This window comes from Zalophus californianus, chromosome 6 (assembly GCF_009762305.2).
Source record: "Zalophus californianus isolate mZalCal1 chromosome 6, mZalCal1.pri.v2, whole genome shotgun sequence".
NCBI lineage: Eukaryota > Metazoa > Chordata > Mammalia > Carnivora > Otariidae > Zalophus > Zalophus californianus.
In genome coordinates, this window is record NC_045600.1 from 86,570,824 (window position 1) to 86,589,561 (window position 18,738).

General features: G+C 55.4%; 1 protein-coding gene across 1 annotated transcript in view; it reads left to right on the top strand.

The window, feature by feature from the left end:
* The window catches only part of DUOX1 (dual oxidase 1), a 29,337-nt gene extending 10,815 nt beyond the window's left edge, over positions 1 to 18,522 (top strand). The window contains exons 15-33 of the mRNA XM_035728087.1: positions 201 to 314; positions 1,052 to 1,251; positions 1,871 to 2,056; positions 4,133 to 4,358; positions 4,629 to 4,722; positions 4,987 to 5,162; positions 7,060 to 7,129; positions 7,523 to 7,648; positions 8,095 to 8,273; positions 8,406 to 8,636; positions 9,175 to 9,274; positions 9,587 to 9,636; positions 11,017 to 11,144; positions 14,896 to 15,049; positions 15,467 to 15,699; positions 15,947 to 16,105; positions 17,171 to 17,326; positions 17,569 to 17,697; positions 18,362 to 18,522. Coding sequence (XP_035583980.1) covers positions 201 to 314; positions 1,052 to 1,251; positions 1,871 to 2,056; positions 4,133 to 4,358; positions 4,629 to 4,722; positions 4,987 to 5,162; positions 7,060 to 7,129; positions 7,523 to 7,648; positions 8,095 to 8,273; positions 8,406 to 8,636; positions 9,175 to 9,274; positions 9,587 to 9,636; positions 11,017 to 11,144; positions 14,896 to 15,049; positions 15,467 to 15,699; positions 15,947 to 16,105; positions 17,171 to 17,326; positions 17,569 to 17,697; positions 18,362 to 18,484 — 2,834 coding nt within the window. The 3' untranslated portion in view covers positions 18,485 to 18,522. The remainder of the gene's footprint in view (positions 1 to 200; positions 315 to 1,051; positions 1,252 to 1,870; positions 2,057 to 4,132; positions 4,359 to 4,628; positions 4,723 to 4,986; positions 5,163 to 7,059; positions 7,130 to 7,522; positions 7,649 to 8,094; positions 8,274 to 8,405; positions 8,637 to 9,174; positions 9,275 to 9,586; positions 9,637 to 11,016; positions 11,145 to 14,895; positions 15,050 to 15,466; positions 15,700 to 15,946; positions 16,106 to 17,170; positions 17,327 to 17,568; positions 17,698 to 18,361) is intronic.
* The last annotated feature ends 216 nt before the right edge of the window (positions 18,523 to 18,738 follow it).

Genomic DNA, 18,738 nt, shown 5'->3' on the forward strand with positions numbered 1-18,738 from the left:
CAGAGGCTGTGTTGGCATCTTACCCAAAGCTCCTTCCCCACCCCTACCCCACTCCCCACCGGGGAGCTTCACAGTTTGAGACAATGAATGAGCCGACCTAGGAGGTGGGGAGAGCAGGGGGCCTTGCCAAGGAAAGGGGCCACTGATCTCCTCAGACTCCTACCATTCCTCTGAGCATCCTCCTGCCTCTGCCCTCTCAGTGAGCCTGCTTAGTGCCTGGATTGTTGCCCGGCTCCGAAGGAGAAATTTCAAGAGGCTCCAGGGCCAGAACCGCCAGAGCATCATGTCTGAGAAGTTCGTGGGGGGCATGGAAGGTAGGCCTGGAGCTGGCCAGGGTGCTGCGGGGGAGGACATGACTCAGGGCTGCAGACCGCTCCCACCTCAGCAGCCTAAGGAAAAGGCCTCACTTTTCTAGGCCTCCAAGCAGGTCAGGGCAGGTGGGAAGAGCCATGGAGGCATCAGGTGGAAATTGGACCTGGAGTCCTCCACCCTCCATAGATCCTCCCCGTGGTCCCACATAAAGGGGATGTGATAGACTCATGGGGAGGAGTCACAGGGCCTTGACTACATTTCATAGGCTTACCATGACTCTCTAGAATCCTCAGCAACAGATGCTTTGTGGCATCTTACACTGGAATTTCAGGCAACAGAGAAGTAATTAATGAAGGTCCAGAGTCACACTGGTGGAGGATTGGAATCTTGATTCCACCACTTGAGCTTTTGGGCCTTAGGCAGATTTTTTTAATCTCTCTAAACCTATTTTTTAATCTGTAAAACAGGAATAATAACAGCACTTACCTCATGAAAGTTTATGAAGATTGTATTAACTAGTTCATGCCAAGTACTTGGTACAGTATTGGGCACACAGTAAACACTCAGGAAATGGTAGTTATTCTTCACGTGGGCTAGAGGCACAGCAGGACTACTGGGGAGCGGACGACCCTCAGTACTCAAGAAGGGGCCAGGAACTACGGAGGCCCTGACCTAACTCCAGCCCTAAGCTAGCCTCCTTTGTCCTGGCCCCAGCTGACCCTGAGCCCTGTCTCTCCAGCATTGGAATGGCAGGGCCACAAGGAGCCCTCCCGGCCTGTGCTGGTGCACCTGCAGCCCGGGCAGATCTGCGTGGTGGACGGCAGGCTCTCTGTGCTCCGCACCATCCAGCTGCGGCCCCTGCAGCAGGTCAGCCTCATCCTGTCCGGCAACCGCAGACGCCGCGCCCTCCTGCTCAAGATCCCCAAGGAGTATGACCTGGTATGGCCCAGTTGGTCCTATTCCTGGTCCATAGCCAGGGAGGCAGCCAGGTGGAGGGGAAGGAGCACTGAATCAGGCAGGGTTTCTGGCTTCTAGTTCCCAGCTGTAGTACCTGATAGAGAAACGTGAACACATTCATCCTGCTCTGGGCCTGTAGGGTGACATGATCTCCACAGTGCCTTCTTCCTGCTTAGTCTTCCTCCCCCCATCTAAGGATGCTTCGGTGGGTCCTAGCTGGGAGTCCTTGGAAGAAGCCAGGCCCTCTTTCCTGCCGCCTGATTTTAGGATCTAGTGAATTGTTAAGAGATTTTGGAGGGGAACTCAACCAGAGGCTGATTTTCAGCTCTGTCTGGCTCCCAGTCCCCTCCGTCATCTGTCCTCCCCACCTTCCCTTCTCTTCTCCAGTGTGAACAGAGAGGGAAGGATGGCTGCAGACATGTGTCTCTGAATGCAGTCTCTGTGCCTATAATGGAGCCCAGAACCCCGTCGAGCCCAGGACATAACAGTAAATCCCTTTTACAAGGGCGCTCTTCCCAGTGGCCCCTGACAAAACCCACGCAAAGCCCCTGGCCCCAGGGGGCCCTGACAAATGATTGCTCTCCCTGTTGCCACTCTGTAGGTGCTGCTATTTAACCTGGAGGCAGAACGGCAGGTGCTGGTGGAAAACCTTCGGGGGGCCCTGAAGGAGAGCGGGCTGAGGTTCCAGGAGTGGGAGCTGCGGGAGCAGGAGCTGATGAGGGCGGCTGTGACGCGAGAGCAGAGGAGCCACCTCCTGGAGACCTTTTTCAGGCACCTTTTCTCCCAGGTGTGTAGCTAGGCTCAGGTCTGTCCCTGCATGTCCGCCTATGGCGGTGCCCTTACCTGAGGGTGGCCGCGGGGTGACTCCAGGGAAGTCAGGAGCCCTGACACTACTCATCAGGTCTGCTGCGTTTTGGGCCCAACCACCTGGCCTTTCTGTAAGGAGATGCTCCACAGCGCCTACCTGTGGGACTCCAGGGAGGCCATGTCAGGAGCTTATCTGCCTGTGTCGCTCAGCGTGCTCCTCAGGGCTGTCCAGCTTTTCTGCCCTCACTTAACTCATCCTGGCCAAAAGCCCGCAGAAACCCAGGGTCAGTGTGGGGGCAGTGAGGACCCTTGGTCCCCCATCCTTGGTGGAGTGCATCTGCCAGAGGCCTCCATGGGGCATTGGTGCCCACCTTGCAGACTTCCATGAACTACTGAGAGGGTGTGGGGAAACAAGCCAGGAAGAGAAATGCAAGGAACTTGCATCCATATCTGGCACATAAATAAAGCCTCCTGGGTCCAAAAGGGTGGAGAGGAGACACTTGGTAAGAGATAAGATCCATCCAGCCTAGGCCCCACTCAAAGAGTTCGTCATCCCTCTGGGAAAAAAGAACAGACACAGGAAGGAAGATAACCAGCACTTCAGAATAATGGCTACAAAACTGAGCCGGGAGCTAAGCAGTGCAGGAGTTCAGAAAAGGTGGTGGACGCTCATGGTTCGAGTCAGATTTGGCGAGGACTTAAAAAGAGGTGAAAAATTTTTGGCTCAGAGGAAAGGAGCAGGGGGTACTGAGCAGAGGTGCCCAGTAGAAGGCCAAAAAAATTAATGTTTGAGGAGAAGGAGCAGGGTTGGCTGGCCTGGGAGAGGATTCGTGAGGGAAGCGACCATTTAATGGTCATTTACGATGTGCCAGGCACATGGCTTTTGTCATTTACTCCCCAAGCCTGTTGAACTTGAGTATGCACTAGAATGGAGGGACCCCCAGGCGGGGAGACTCATTGCCAGGGCCCAAGTAGGGCTGGGGCACATCTACTCAGTTCGGGACCCATCAGGGCTATGGGGACTCCTTGTGCGGGGGGTGTGAGGGTGTGTTACTGTGTCTGGGGGATAGCTGCCAACCCTCTCTGTCTGCACAGTACTTCCAGGTTTCAAGATGTTTTCCATACAACGTCTCTTGTTGATTCTCACAATAGCCCTGTGAGATAAGTAAGGCATGTAAGAAAAATTGAATGCCAGACAACTGGAGAGACTTGCCTGAAGTCACACAGCAAGTGGGTGGCAGAGCTGAGACAGGAGCCCAGTCTTTTGCCTCCAGCCCCAGGCTCTTTCCACTAAAGCTCCTTGTTTGAAGCAACAAGGTTTGCCTCGTGAAACCACAGCCAGGTTGGGACTGGGGGCCCCCGGCTGACAGGCGGGAGAAATAGGTGCTGTGGCCTGAGGCCTGCCTGCTTCCCTCACCGCCTGTTCTGATGCTGGGGCAGCCCCTGGGTGGGCTGAAGATAGCCTACCGTGAGAATTCCCCTTTCCCAAGCACAACTTTTTCTCAACTCAGCTGAGGCTTTTTCTCAATCAAAACACCTTTGGGTGTAAGAGCAAGCTAGCACTGACAAAGGGTCAGTTGACTCTGAGGCTATGGTGATGTCTCAGGAATTCCAAAGGGAGGACTGTGACCTGGCCTGGAAGGGGCGAGGAAAGGGAGAGTTGCCAGCAAACAAGGTCACTCGCTTCTCTCTCTTGGCCTGCCTCGTTTTCTCTGTGTGTTTACTTCCCTCTGTGTGTGTCCCTGAGCACTTGGAAGAACATGGTGGTCCACCACTTTTGAGTTTTCTTGTGCTCAGGTCAAGACAGACCTGGGACCTCTTAGTCCCAATTCCAGATCGTCTGCTTGGGTCAAGTGTGCATGTCTGGTCCAGTGAGCTAACACAGAGGGCCAGGGCTCTGTAGAAGAAATGGCCCCAGGGACTACCTGCTGGGCACGCGGTAGATGCTCAGGAGACAGGGTGCTGGGCAGAAACCTGGAAAAGGTGGCTCCTACAAGCCTCAGCCAGACTTCAAATCAAGGAAACCTTGTCTCCCTCTGCTGCTGCCCGAGTGCAGGTGCTGGACATCGACCAGGCAGATGCAGGGACCCTGCCCCTGGACTCATCACAGAAGGTACAGGAGGCCCTGACTTGCGAGCTGAGCAGAGCTGAGTTTGCCGAGTCCCTGGGCCTCAAGCCCCAGGACATGTTTGTGGAGTCCATGTTCTCCCTGGCTGACAAAGATGGCAATGGCTACCTGTCCTTCCGGGAGTTTCTGGACATCCTTGTGGTCTTCATGAAAGGTAGGGGAGAAGGGAGTGATTGTCCAGGTAGGAGAAGATGGAAGGGGCTAGAGACTGAAGCTGAAGGGTAGCTGACCCATTGGAGATGGGAAGGTGCCAGATCAGGTCTCCAGCCGCGGCCGACATTTGGGAGCACCCAGGTAGAGCTCAGGAAGCACAATGACCCCTTGTTGTGTTCAGCAGTGGGTCACACTCATGTGAGGCCCCTTCTGGCCAGCCTGGGGTTTAGGCAGGTAGGTTGGGGCTCTCACGGGGTCCTCCTCCTCCCAGGCTCTCCTGAGGAGAAGTCTCGCCTTATGTTCCGCATGTATGACTTTGATGGGAATGGTCTCATTTCCAAGGACGAGTTCATCAGGATGCTGAGGTTGGTCCTGTGGCATGGCCAGAAGAGTGGGCCAGGACAGGGACTGCTGGTGGAAAGAAGAAGGGGCATGAAGGTGGGAGCAGGAGGGTAAAGAGCTGGGGCCATATAGCCGAAGACTGTTATAACTAGGAGGGGGCTTGGGATTTGACCAGTTGGGGCCCTTCCATGTGGACTCTGAAGGCCTGGTGGGATGGCCAGTAGGCCCTCCTGTCTAGGCTTCAGGCTTCTTTTCAGGGCCTGATGGCTTCCCTCCCCTGACCCCAGGTCCTTCATTGAGATCTCCAACAACTGCCTGTCCAAGGCCCAGCTAACAGAGGTGGTGGAGTCCATGTTCCGGGAGTCTGGCTTCCAGGATAAGGAGGAGCTGACGTGGGAGGACTTCCACTTCATGCTGCGGGACCATGACAGCGAGCTCCGATTCACTCAGCTCTGCGTCAAAGGTGGGGCGGCCTGGCCTTGGGGCTGACTGACATAACCATTAGACACAGCAGGCACAGTGCATCGGGCCCACCTACTTTTAGGAGCCTACAGAAATGTTTTAATCTCTTTTAAAATCAGAAGAATGAATGAATATAATAATAATGAATAGGTGATAATATATCCAGCCTGGATTATATCCTTTAATATACCGACACAGTTGTAAAAAATATTTATCTTTTATAAATATATGTATATACTTTTTTTTTTAAGGGCGGAAGTGGTTTAGGAAGGTGACAGTGCCTAGGGCCCGCAAAAGTCCTAATGCAGCTTTGCTCCCAGGGTGGGCAGGGTCAGGATGGGGTGTGGGACAGCAGATAGAAATCTGCTTCTCCCAGCTCTCTGTCAAAGGCCCCTGTGCCGGGTGCCCAGGTCCAGGCAAACAGTGTCTCCTTGTTACAGCCCTAACCAGGCCATATTCGCCTGAGCCAGGGTGTCTGGTGGCAGGGGGTGGGGGCCTGGGGGGCTTGTTTGCCTTTATATCCCTTGGCTGAGTGCTCGGTTAACGTTTGCTTGGGTGCATGGAGAGACCCACTTCTGTTGTCCATCCCCCTACTTCCTGTCCCACCTGTGTCTGACTCAGGTGGGTGGGGGCTAGAGCCAGGGTGAGGAAGGGGCAGGTAGCAGGACTCTCTGTGGCCTACTCTGAGCTGTTATGGTACCTTCACAGTTTCTCACTGGGGCATGTTGAGACCAAACCCAGCCCCTCCCAGGGGAGCTGAGCAGCCCAGATGGGGGAGAGGGGTGAGCTGGGCAGGACATAGCTCACACAGCCCAGGGCTGGAGGGGAGCTGGTGGAGTGCAGACCCAGCACTCCTGATTATTCAGCCTCTCACTTTTCCCAGGCAATGAGGGCAGTAGGCACCGGGGCCTGAGGGCAGAGCAGGGGCAGGTGCCTGGAGGTAAGCCCAGGCCAGAGTCCCAGGAACATCCATCCAGCCCCTGGGGTGGAAGACCAGGCTGGGGGAGTGAGGATTATGTAGAAGGGTAGCATTGAGTCCTATTTTGTTTTGTTTTTAATTGTTGTTGTGCCTTGTTGTTTCCTTCAGATTTTACTATGAAACATTTTAAATATACCTACAGAAAAGTTACAAGAATAGCACAAGGAGCGTCCCTTTACCCTTTTCACCTAGATTTGCCTTTTGTTACCATTTTGCCACACTTGCTGTTTGCTAAAATTTGAGGGATAAATACCTGTACTTTGTTGTAAACATTCTGATTTCATGAAATTCAGCTTAATCACTTTTGCCCTCTGGGCTGTAGACCAGGGTAATCTTCAAGACTGGTTTAGCACTTGGAAGTGACTTGGAGATTCTCAGGCCTCCTGTGAGAACATGGCTTTGCAGCTCAGTCCTGCCCTGCCCCTCAGTGCTCAACCCAGACAGAGAGGAATGGGTGGCTCATGGCAGAGTATTTTCCCCACAACATTTTATTATGAACATTTTTTTAGACACAGGAAGGTGGCAAGAATTTTTTGGTGATCTCCATATATGCACCACCCAGAGCTACATTTAATTCCCAGGAGGTTTTAAGCTGAAGGGTTTAGCAGGGTTTTTGTGGCAGGATGGTCTCAGCGGGCAGGTTGCACACAGTTCCTGAACTCTACCGCATAAGCCTGATACCAGTCCCGGGAGTGGGGCTGAAGGTGGACACGCATCCAGGGGACACTGCCGGGCCAGCTTTGTTTCAGGCCCTCTCCCTGCCCGCTCATGGCTGGGTCTGGCTCCCACTGGTGGCACAGGCTGAGGCTGGGACACCCAAAGCCAAGGGTACTGGCCAAGGACCCTCTACAGTATGGGCATGGGGTGAGTGCCAGGTCTTCCTGGGCTCTGGGCCCTGAGCTGTTGCTCTGTGTTACAGGAGTGGAGGTGCCGGAAGTCATCAAGGACCTCTGCCGGAGAGCCTCCTACATCAGCCAGGAAAGGATCTGGTGAGTCCTCCTCCGGGAATGTCGGAGGGAGGGCTCGGGTGGGGGCATTGCCTTTTCTCTCCCCAGAAGGCCTGGGATCAGCGGCTCTACCAGCCTACGTAGTGGCTTCATGCAAATTAGAAGAAAGGGCTCCTTGCTCTAGGCAGACCCAGCCCTGCACCAGGAAGAGCAGAGAGCCTGCTGCCAGGGTCAGATGCCCTTGTGAAGGGCTCAGCTGTATGTGTATCCCCAGGATCTAACTCATTCTCTGTCTAGGTCTCAGTGGGAATCCTGCTGTCCCCTGCCTGAGAGCTCTGACCCTTCCTCGACAGAATCCGTCTGAGGACAGACCAGGGGCAGCAGAGGATCGAGTGGCTCAGGTGGCCAAAATCCTCTCTCTCTCGTTCCTGTTAGTCCCTTCCCCAGCGTGAGTGCTCGCTGTCCCCACAGCAGTGCTGATGTGGAGTGGGCAGCACAGAGACTGCAGTGCCCCATGGACACAGACCCTCCCCAGGAGACTCGACGGAGGTTTGGCAAGAAGTACGCCTGCTCTTCTCCTTAAGCCCAGGCGGTTCATCCATCCCTTTAGCATGCCGGGGTGCAGGCCGGATGTATAGTTCATGCCCAGGAAGATCACAGTCTGACAAGATGGTCTGGCACATTGATAATTACAGTGTCCCACTGATGAACGTTGCAATAGTGCTCAGAGCAAAGGGCTTCAGAGCTCAAGGAAGTGCTCACCTCAGCCTGGGAAGTCAAGGCAGGCTTCCTGGAAGGGGGTGTCTTCTGAGCTTCCAGTAAAGGGTGAGAATGGAGCAGGGTAAGAACACGGAGCTGCAGACTGGGAGGGGAGAGGGCTGGCTGAGTGTGAGTGGGAACTGGGCTAGAGGGAGTGCGTCCCCTGGGACGAACTGACCAAGTGAGCACTTGCAAGGCTGTCCCTATGCAGGGGTGCATAGCCAGAGCCAAGACTTCCCGTCCCCCAGGGTAACATCATTCCAGCCCCTGCTGTTCACGGAGGCTCACCGGGAGAAGTTTCAACGGGGCCGGCGCCACCAGACCTTGCAGCAGTTCAAGCGCTTCATCGAGAATTACCGCCGCCACATCGGCTGCGTGGCCGTGTTCTACGCCATCACCGGGGGCCTCTTCCTGGAGCGGGCCTACTGTGAGTGTGGGCAGCTCTGGGGTCGGGGCTCCTGTGGGTGCAAGGGGCCTGCCTGAACGGAGGGGTGGTGCCTCTCAGCAGCACTCTCTCCTCCACACTGCTCCCCTCTTACCCGCCTGGGCTCCCCAACAGACTACGCCTTTGGGGCTCACCATACGGGCATCACGGACACCACCCATGTGGGCATCATCCTGTCCCGGGGCACGGCCGCCAGCATCTCTTTCATGTTCTCCTACATCCTGCTCACCATGTGCCGCAACCTCATCACCTTCCTGCGAGAGACCTTCCTCAACCGCTACGTGCCCTTCGACGCCGCCGTGGACTTCCATCGGCTCATTGCCTCCACGGCCATCGTCCTCACAGGCAAGGCCCCGGAGCCCCAGGGGTTCTGTCCATATCCTCCCTTGCTGCCTGCCCCTCCTCTTTTGTGCTTCCGTGTAAGCCCTAGATGTCCTTCTCAGAAGGATGGAGCTGGCCCTGCAGTGGTGTGGAGTGAGCCCAGGAGCAACCCCCCGCCCCCCCGGGCCCCTTCCCATGCTTTCAGGGCCACCTCACCAGCCTCCAGCTGACAAGTTACCCACACCCCAGAACGAGGGCACATCATGTGCAATCTCTCCCAGCTTTTGTGTTGTAAAACATTATCTGTGAGAGAAACCCAAAGAATGAACTTCTAATGGTATAATTTCAGACTCCTCTGACTGTGCTCATCGATGGTATATATGGGGGCACGGTGGGGACGGGGAGGGACAGGAAGATGATGAGCGATCAGAGGTGCAGGCCCCTAGGGTCCTTCAGGCCCCCAAGGCTGGGTGGCTGGAGTCCTCCAACTTGGGCTAAGTGGGTTGAACGCCCCCACCAGGCTGCCCCCTGGCTCACTCCCACCCTGTCTGGTCTTCCTTAGTCTTGCACAGTGCGGGCCATGTGGTGAATGTGTACCTGTTCTCCATCAGCCCACTCAGCGTCCTTTCCTGCCTCTTCCCTGGACTCTTCCATGACGACGGGTGAGTGAGTGGGCAACAGTGTGTGTGTGTGTGTGTGTGTGTGTGTGTGTGTGTGTGTGTGTGTGTGTGTGTGTGTGTGTGTGTGTGTGTGTGTGTGTGTGTGTGTGTGTGTCAAGGTGGGGGAAATTCTCTTGGCTCAGAGGACAATCACCTTCCAGGCTATAGGACAGACAATGACCAGCCAGAGCCCTGTGCCCAACTGGGCAGAAAGGGAGACTGGTGGCTGGGTTGGGGTATTTCCTCTGGAGGATTCTTTCTGGAAGTCCCAGACATCTCTTCTCAGCATCCTTCCTTGCTTTTCCTTCTCCACAGGTCTGAGTTTCCCCAGAAGTATTACTGGTGGTTCTTCCAGACTGTGCCAGGTGAGAGCCCTCCCTGCTCTAAATTTCTGGGTCTGGCTCTGAGCTCTGGGCTCTGGGTTCGATCTGCCATGAGGCAAGCCCACTAGCACTCACTCAGCTCTCATGGTGGGCCAGGCTCTGCCCTCTGGTCCTGAGGACTCCCCTGGGCAGTAGGAGCTTCAGCTCTCCAGTCATTCTCTTGGAAGCTTGGTTGGGCTCCTGCCCCAACTCTGAACATCCTCCTTCTGTGGAATGGGAGTGGACCCCCTCTCCCCCCACCCGAACATACACACCTCCCATGACAGTGGCTTTGAGGAATAGCTGTGCCCCAGCTGCATGGTGGAGGGACCTGGTTTGTCCCAACTAGGCAGAGCCCCCCACCTCTTGTAGTCTGTCTTGACAAGAGCTGTTTAGGGACAAATTCCTAACTCCCCATAATCACCCATTTTAGAACTATTAGCTGTGAATCTATTCAAAAGCTTCTTGAACCTATTTATATTTTCAGTCTGTTTCCTCCTTGGGGTAACACATTTTCTACACTCCTCTCTGTGAAACACAGCATTTTTTTTTTTAATCCTAAAACAATCTGCTTTGAACTTCAGAGTGCTTGCTAATACCTGCACACTGGGATTTAGTGTGGATAAGGCTGTCATTATGCCCTCCTCTCTGCTCAGGCCTTTACCGGCTTTGGTTAGATCCCTTCTTCACCTCTGCTTTTCCATACTGCAGGGCTCGAATCTTCGTAATCTCTGCCTCGCTCCTCCTTGATCGCTTGAGGGGCCGTTCTCTGGCCCCACACTCCCGTCCTGAATCTAGTATTGCTCTCTTGTGTACCCCGGGTCTGGGATCCCCTGTGAGAGGAGGGGCCTCCCACCAACACTGGGCTGAACCCAGGGGGCTCAGGTGGTCGCGCTTGCTCACTAATGGCCCCAGCTCATGCTGTGGTAGCCACGTCGCGGCTACGGGATCATAGACTGAGTCTTGACTCCATGGGGGCGGGGCCTGCAATGTCCAAAGTCTGACCCAGAGGGCCCAGAGTAGATGCCCCGTGCGTTCATTCAGTCAGTACACGTTTATATGAGGCCCCCAGGAGGCGCTAGGATTCTGTGCTGAACCAGCAGCAGCCTGGTCCCTGTTATTGTGGGCCTGACAGTCAGGGAAGTGACAGACAAAACAAATGATACCGGTACTTGAAAAATAACAATCGGGACAAGGCCTTGGAGGGGTAAGCAGAGTCTGTTGAAATAAAGGCACCTATGATCAGTGGTGTGCGAGAACAGAGGAGGAGCCTGGGCTTCCACGGCCCCCACCTGGAGCAATGAAGTGGGACGGGGACCCTGACCCATGGCAGCCTCAGAACAGCCCCGCTCCTCTGCCCTTCAACCCATGTTCATTTTGCAGGCCTCACAGGGGTCCTGCTGCTCCTGGTCCTGGCCATCATGTATGTCTTTGCCTCCCACCACTTCCGGCGCCACAGCTTCCGGGGCTTCTGGCTGACCCACCACCTCTACATCCTGCTCTATGTGCTGGTGAGGGCTACTGGGGTCTTGGCAGGATGATCCCAGGGAGGCCATGAGGGCTGAGACATCAGTTCTCCATCCCCTTAGGCATTTCAGGGATCCCCTCCACTTCTCACTTCAAAGCTGGAGAGTATAGTGGGGGGCTGTCAAGCAGACGGACCCGGGGATGCAGTGCCTGGGAGACGGATGCCCTGGCATGGGTCTGGCAGTGACAACCCTACCAGGCTGGACTCATTCCTTGCAGATACCCCCACATTGTTTCTGCCCAGCCAGTCATTCCCCAGTTCCGGTGGCTGGTGTGAGCTCCTGGGTGGACTGCCCACCTTCACAGGAGCATCACCCTTTTGTTGAGAGAAACGTATCTTAATTTGGTTCTGCCACTTTTGTTCTGATCCTGTTTTCTGGGGTGTCAGCACCCTCCCCAGTGAAATGCCACTTGTAGAGTTAACGAGCTTGCTCAAAATGTCTTCACTTGGACTGTTGGTAAGATGGATTTTTAAGACTACCTGTTCCCTTTCCTTCTCTTAACCCGGGCTCCTGCCTCCCTTCCTTCACATTCCCTCCCTTCTCTTGTCCTTTCCCTTTACCTTCCCTGAGTTTGCCATCAGCTGCGTCAGCTAATTAGATCCAGAGCTGACTCCGATCTGTGCCTGTGTCTTGGCTCTGCTTGGCCTGCCTTCCTCACGGACACAGGCAGTTCCCTAAAGAGCACCTGAGGGCCTGCTGAGAAGCTAAACTAAGTCCCAAGGCCCCAGCATCCCCACCAATGATAGCTTGGCTGCCAGCATACAGAAGCGCAGAGCCCAGATGGTTGCCATCTGTCACCTGGCTCCAGGCAGAACTGCACAGAGTCCTGAGACAGAGGGAGACAGTCCATCATGGCCTGGGTCAGGCTGGCACCCGGGGGGCTGCCCTGCCTCCTCCCAGGTGCAGTTCTGTCCTCACTGATCAGAGAGTCTGTTTCCCTATTGCCCGAGGCTCAGCACTTCACGGTTCTGAAGATGACTACCCAGCCTTGGCTTAGGTTGTTTCCTAGAACTGATGTTTGTTTCCAAAGAAATCTCTGCCTTCTTTGGAAGCTGTGGCTAATTTATCCCTCCCTACCCACCCTTGCTAGGGTGGAGCCCTAGCATCCTGGGTTACTGTTTCTGTTAGGGGCTGGAGATGATGTTCCTGGTGAAAAAGCAGCTTCTTTTAACTCGATGGGAGACCCAGAAGAGTGGCCAGACTGGCTCCCTGAGACCAAGACCCCTTTCTGACTTATTCCTGGGTTTTGGGGATCAGTGGAGTTCAGAGCCACCCTTCCTGCCAGCAGGGAAGTCAGCAGCTCAGAAAGGTGCAGGACCCTCTGCTGGGCAGTCCTAGCCCTGGCCGCTAGGAGAGTCTCACCTGGGGGGGATATCCGGGCTGAAACACCCACTTCCTTCCCATTTATCCCTGGTGTGGCCACTTGACTTGGGGCAGAAAGAGAAGCTACAAGTAAAGGACCCCAGTGTGGAGTCGACCCTGCAGAAGGATGTCCAGGCTCCTGATCCAAGCAGAAGAGGGCAGGGATAGCTTCCCCAGCCCTCAGCCAACCATGAATCTGCAGTAGTTTTGTGGTTTAAAAGTAGAGCCAACACCAAATGGGATGTATAAACAGAGCAGTATGAGGTCACCCCGACATTGTTCTCAGCCTGGTTTGATGCTCAGGAAGCCTTGGCGGTGGGTGTGGGCTCCATAATGAAAGAGGAACTTGGGGAAACCGGAGCCAGTTCAGGGAAGAGCCCAGAGAGGTTTAAGTTAGTCCTGTGGGCAAAGGAACACTAAGCTGGGGAAAAGGAGAGCTGAAAGAGGAGCCAGAGTTCAGTTTAACAGTTATCTGTCAAAGGGTCTAGTATGCACTTGTTCAGTGGAGGGGCGGGGCGGTGGGCACTCAAAGCTCTGCCCTCAGGAACTTAGGATTTGCTGCAGAGATAAGTGCCATTAACTTGAAATGATCAGAATGAGCAGACAATATAGGATTAACTGCTGAGCTGAGTGTTCCAAACAGTGAGTTATAGTAGCTCACTGAAGGGAGTTTCATTTGGGCCAAACTGGTTAGGGAAGACTTTGGGGAGAAGATGGGACTTGAGCCAAGCCTTAAGGAGAGGTAAGCTAAGATTTGACAAGGCAGGGTGGAATCTGAAAAGCATTCCAGGTAGAAGAAAGGGCATGAGCACTGGTACAGAGGTGGAAATAATGATTCAGGGCACAGAGGGGACAGGCTGTGGATGGCCCCAGGGCATTAGGTGGTGGCAGGACCTGTGTGGGCTGCGGTGGCCACTGAGGGGCTGTGGCTCAGCAGAGGGGCCGTGTCACATGGGACAGCATAGACAGAGGAGAGCAGAGAGTGAGAAAATCAGGTTTGAGCAACATGAAGGATCAGGGCTGGGAGAAGGAACAGGGAGCCAGTGGAGGAGATGGAAAGTGAGTGGCCCCAGAGAAGCAGCAGATGTGGCAAGGAGTGGGCGGTTGCTGGTGCCACAGAGGGCTAGCCGTGGGAGCAAATGAAAGGGGATCTTGGGGTCTAGACACTCGTGGGGCAGGTGAGCCCCAGCGAGCAGGTCCTGAGAAGAGGTGGAAACAGGAGCCAGACTGACCAGACTTAGGAGCAAGCAAATGGGAAGCATGGGGGCACGTCGTGTTTGACCATGTTAGACCAGCTTGTTGGGGAAATGACCAGAGCTAGACAATACCTGTCAGGTATTTCAAGGAAAAGGGAGGACTAGTTAGGTGTTCTTAGTCTCCAAAGGGAGCGGATAATTGGGGAAACTTCTTTTATTAACTCAACAGTTTTTAAGTACCTGGTATGGTGCCAGGCAGTAACTGCTAAGAGCTGAGAGTATGGTAGCAAAAAAAAGGGACACCCACCCTCCACCGGGGAAAACAACAGAAACATGTAAATGAATGATGAAACAGTGTGGATGATGACAAGTGCTCTGACGGGAGTTAACTGGGAGATATAACAGAGGACCGAGGGAAGGCCTGAGGAGGTGCCGTTTCTGCTGAGCCCTGACAAATGACATAGAGGGGTACGCCTGGGTGGCTCAGGTCATGATCTCAGGGTCCTGGGATTGAGCCCCTCATCATGCTCCCTGCTCAGCGGGGAGCCTGCTTCTCCCTCTCCCTCTGTTCCTTCCCCCCCCCACCACTCATGCTCTTGCTCTCTCTCTCAAATAAACAATTTTTTTTTTTTAAATGAGACAGAGGTAGCCAGGGAAAGAACCAGGGAGAGGGCTTTCCTGGGAGAGGGAACAGTGGGTGCCAAGGTCCTAAAGCAGAGAGGACTTGGCACGTTAGAGGCCAGAGCATCTCAAGACCTTGTGGTGTAATGGGAAGTCCACTAAGACGTGTTAAGCTGGGATGGCATGATAAAACGAACTTTAAAAAGTCACACTGGCTGCCTTGAAAAGAATGGGTCACAGTGGGCAACCCCGTAGAAGACCAGCTAGGAAGCTACTGCAGGAGACCAGGTGAGAGTCAACGTGGCTGGTTTAGATGGTGCCGGGAAGGCACAAATAGTCTCACTGGTCATGGGTGCTCCATAGGATGGGGTTGGGGTTGGGACTGGTTAGATTTGGGCACCTGGAGGGAGTATGGTACACGGATAGGTGGGGATGGAGGGTGCCTGTGGGGTGGGGTGGGGTGTGTGGAGGATGCAAGGGACTAAGGCCTGAGCCGGCCACAGACATTATTGTGGGTATGGCTTGGTCAGAGCCGAATTCTTCACTCTATCTAGCTCATCATCCACGGCAGCTTCGGCCTGATCCAGCTGCCCCGTTTCCACATCTTCTTCCTGGTCCCGGCACTAATCTATGTGGGGGACAAGCTGGTGAGCCTGAGCCGGAAGAAGGTGGAGATCAGCGTGGTGAAGGCGGAGCTGCTGCCTTCAGGTACCAGCCTCTAGGCTGTCGGGGGCCAGCTGGGTAGTTCTGAGAAAGCCCACAGGGCAGTGCCAGATCCCGGACCTTGCAGTCCCCTGGCCTGGCCCAGTGGAGTTGGCAGGGGCCTTGAGGTGGCAGCGATAAGGGAGCTGGCAAGAGAAGCCAAGGCCAGGGGACCTGAGCCTCTCTCACAACAGAGAGGAGGAGCCTGGGCCAGGCTGCTCCTTTCCCTGCTGACCACCAGCACCAGTGCTGCATTGCCCCTCCTCAGGGTGGACATGGCCCAAGGGGAGTAATGCCTTCTGATGGGTGGAGGCCTTGGCATATTCCAGAAGGAGAGCTGAGGCTGCAGGTGGGGGAACCTTCTGGAGGCCACAGTGCTGCTGGGTCCTGGATAGCAGCCTCCTGCCCACTTCCTTCCCTCAGGAGTCACCCACCTGCAGTTTCAGCGGCCCCAAGGCTTTGAGTACAAGTCGGGACAGTGGGTGCAGATCGCCTGCTTGGCTCTGGGGACCACTGAGTACCACCCGTTCACACTGACTTCTGCACCCCATGAGGATACACTCAGCCTGCACATCCGGGCAGCAGGCCCCTGGACCACTCGGCTCAGGGAGATCTACTCACCTCCAACGGGAGATGGCTGTGCTAAATACCCGAAGGTGACCAGACCCAGGCCAGATGAGCTACCCGCCCCCACATCCCCTTAGCAGGCCTTGGCCCTGCATCCCCAGGCTCCCCACTTGTTCCTCCCCTCTCCCAATTTAGAGACTGGTCTTTCCAAATAATGCCATGGTACCCCCTTTCTCCTCACCCCATAAACATACCTGCCTTTCCCTGCCTCCCATTTCTAGCTTCAGAACTATTGTGGTGGTGGAGCTTAACTCAAACCCACTCCTCCTCTTGCAGCTCTACCTTGATGGACCATTTGGAGAGGGCCACCAGGAATGGCATAAGTTTGAGGTGTCAGTGCTGGTGGGAGGGGGCATTGGGGTCACCCCCTTTGCCTCCATCCTCAAAGACCTGGTCTTCAAGTCATCAGTCAGCTGCCAAGTGTTCTGTAAGAAGGTGAGTGCCCTCTCCTCCTGCTGACCCATGGTCCCTGTTCCCTATCACTGTGTCCATCTCTGCCTGTCTCTCCTGCCTCTGTTCTTGGCCTGATCCGGGCAAGGCCCAGTTGGCCTGACACCAGAGGGGTCAGGATATCCTCAGACCCTAAAGAACAGAGTTGGAGAGGGGTAAAGAAACCCACTCTGTCTTACAGAGGAGGCCAGCCCCTGAAGGGAGCATTATCAGCTTGGGAGAAGGAAAGGAACACTTGGGGTGGGGCAGAAGTGAAACTGGCTCTGCTTTCAAGAGGAAGAAGAGGGGAGGTGGCCAGTCAGGGCTGGTGGGCTGGGCTGGTTCCAGGAACACAGCCCAGGCCCTCAGGCCCCCTCCATCCCGGGTCCCTTCACCCCAGCGTGGACCTGGTAGCAGGCCCCTGCTTGTCTCCCTGGGCCCGGCAGTTGAGTCAGGGGCACAGGAATGCGGCGGCAGAGGCCCAGCCCATGTGCTGTCAGCTTTCGGAGGGTGCCAGGCAGCTCCCCTGCTCCTCCATCTGTGCCAACTCTGCCTCTGCTTCTTAACCCACATGGCCCCTGCTTCATCCTCTTCAGAAGTTGGAGGTGGCTCCCTCTGTGGCAACTTCCGTCCCCTGGAGCCCATTCCCATCTGCTCCAGGCAGCCAGCGGGGTCTTCCCTAAGGCTGTTCTGTGACTGCCCCTTAGTGGAACCCTATCCCTCTGGGCTAGGGTTGCTTGGGAGCCTAGCAGCCTGAGGAGGGCCCATTGGAGGGAGCGGCAGGGCAGGCTCCGTGTGAAAAAGCTGCTTCCCACCCCATCAGACCTTCAGCTCACTTGACAAGTGTCCTTTTTCATCACCTCAGGTTATCACTCCCTTCTCCCTCTCCATGCCCTGGGGTAACCCCCATCTCCCGCCCCAGAGCCTGGCTCTGTGGGCCCCGCAGCACTCCATCTCCGCAGGGTGTCTGGGGAGAGGCACAAGCTGACCACGGTCTATTCCTGTGGAGATCCCTGGGATACAGGGAGCCCGAGCTGAGCCAGGTCCTGAGCTCTCGCCATGTGTCCCCAGATCTACTTCATCTGGGTGACGCGCACCCAGCGGCAGTTTGAGTGGCTGGCTGACATCATCCGGGAGGTGGAGGAGAATGACCGCCAGGACCTGGTGTCCGTGCACATCTACATCACCCAGCTGGCTGAGAAGTTTGACCTCAGGACCACCATGCTGGTAGGTCAGGGCCGGCCGGCCGGGGTGGCTAGGTGGGGATATGGGTTGGTGGAGGGAGGCAGATGACCAGGGCAGGTGGGTGGACAGCCAGGTCCAGACGGCAGGAGGTACAGAGATGGCGGTCCCGATCCTCAGCCTCCAGCTCCCTCGCCACCCCGTTCTCTGTCTCCTGAGCTGCAGGCTAGCTTGGGCTAGGCATGGACCCTGACTGTCCTTGGCCTGACCTGCCCCTGTGCCCCCAGTACATCTGTGAGCGGCACTTCCAGAAGGTGCTGAACCGGAGTCTGTTCACGGGCCTGCGCTCCATCACCCACTTTGGCCGCCCCCCCTTCGAGCCCTTCTTCAAGTCCCTGCAGGAGGTCCACCCGCAGGTCAGTCCCACCCCACATCAAGGTTCTCCTGGCATTTATCACCTGAGGTCTGAGCAAACCTCCCGACCCAGCTCCATGAGGGAAGGAACTGACTGCTGAGGAGAACTCATCACCCAGGAGATAAGTGGGGATAATGGAATAGAAAAACAGTAGGGGTCACTCTGAGGAGTGAAGGGGGGAAGCAGCCACAGGGACTTGCCACTTCTAAAGCCATGATGCCTGTCCAGAAGGAACAGCTCAGTGATTGAGCTCGTCCTTACCATAAACTCAAGAGCTACTCTTACCATGAATACTGAGCCAGTCCTCACCCTAGACACTGATCTTTACCATGAACACTGGGCTAGCCACTACTCTCATAAATAATGGCCTGGCCCTCAAAGAGACAGTAAGCTAGCCTTTAACTGGAACATTGATTAACCCAGCCCCTATCAGAAACACTGATCATGTACCTGAAGCTGACAGATGCCTTGGAGGGGGTGGAGGTTGGACCCACACAGAGCAAGTCTACCAAAACTGAGCTGATGTAAACACACTGAGCCACACCTCACCACACATGGTGTGAAGCACACCTTTATCAGAAACATAGAAGGAGTCCTCACCAAGGACTCTTGCCTGTCTTTGACACGAACACCGAGGTAGCCTTCACGTTTCCCTCCCCCAACAGGTCCGGAAGATTGGGGTGTTTAGCTGTGGCCCGCCTGGCATGACCAAGAATGTGGAAAAGGCCTGTCAGCTCATCAACAAGCAGGATCGGACTCACTTCTCCCACCATTATGAGAACTTCTAGGCCTCCTGCCCAGGGGCTCTTCCCACTGCCCAGCTGAGCAGAGGTTTGGGCCCCCACCACGCTCTGTACTTCCTATTTCTGACTCCTTCTGCCTCCTCCTCATTCCTACCCCCCAACCTTGGCCCAGGTGGTCATGGTCAGTCACCCCCTATGGGTTCATAGACCCCCAAGTCCAGAATGTCTCAGCCTGGAGAAGTGGGAGGCCCTGTCTGGGCAACAGAGGTTGGCAGGTAGGAGAGCTATTATTACTTTGG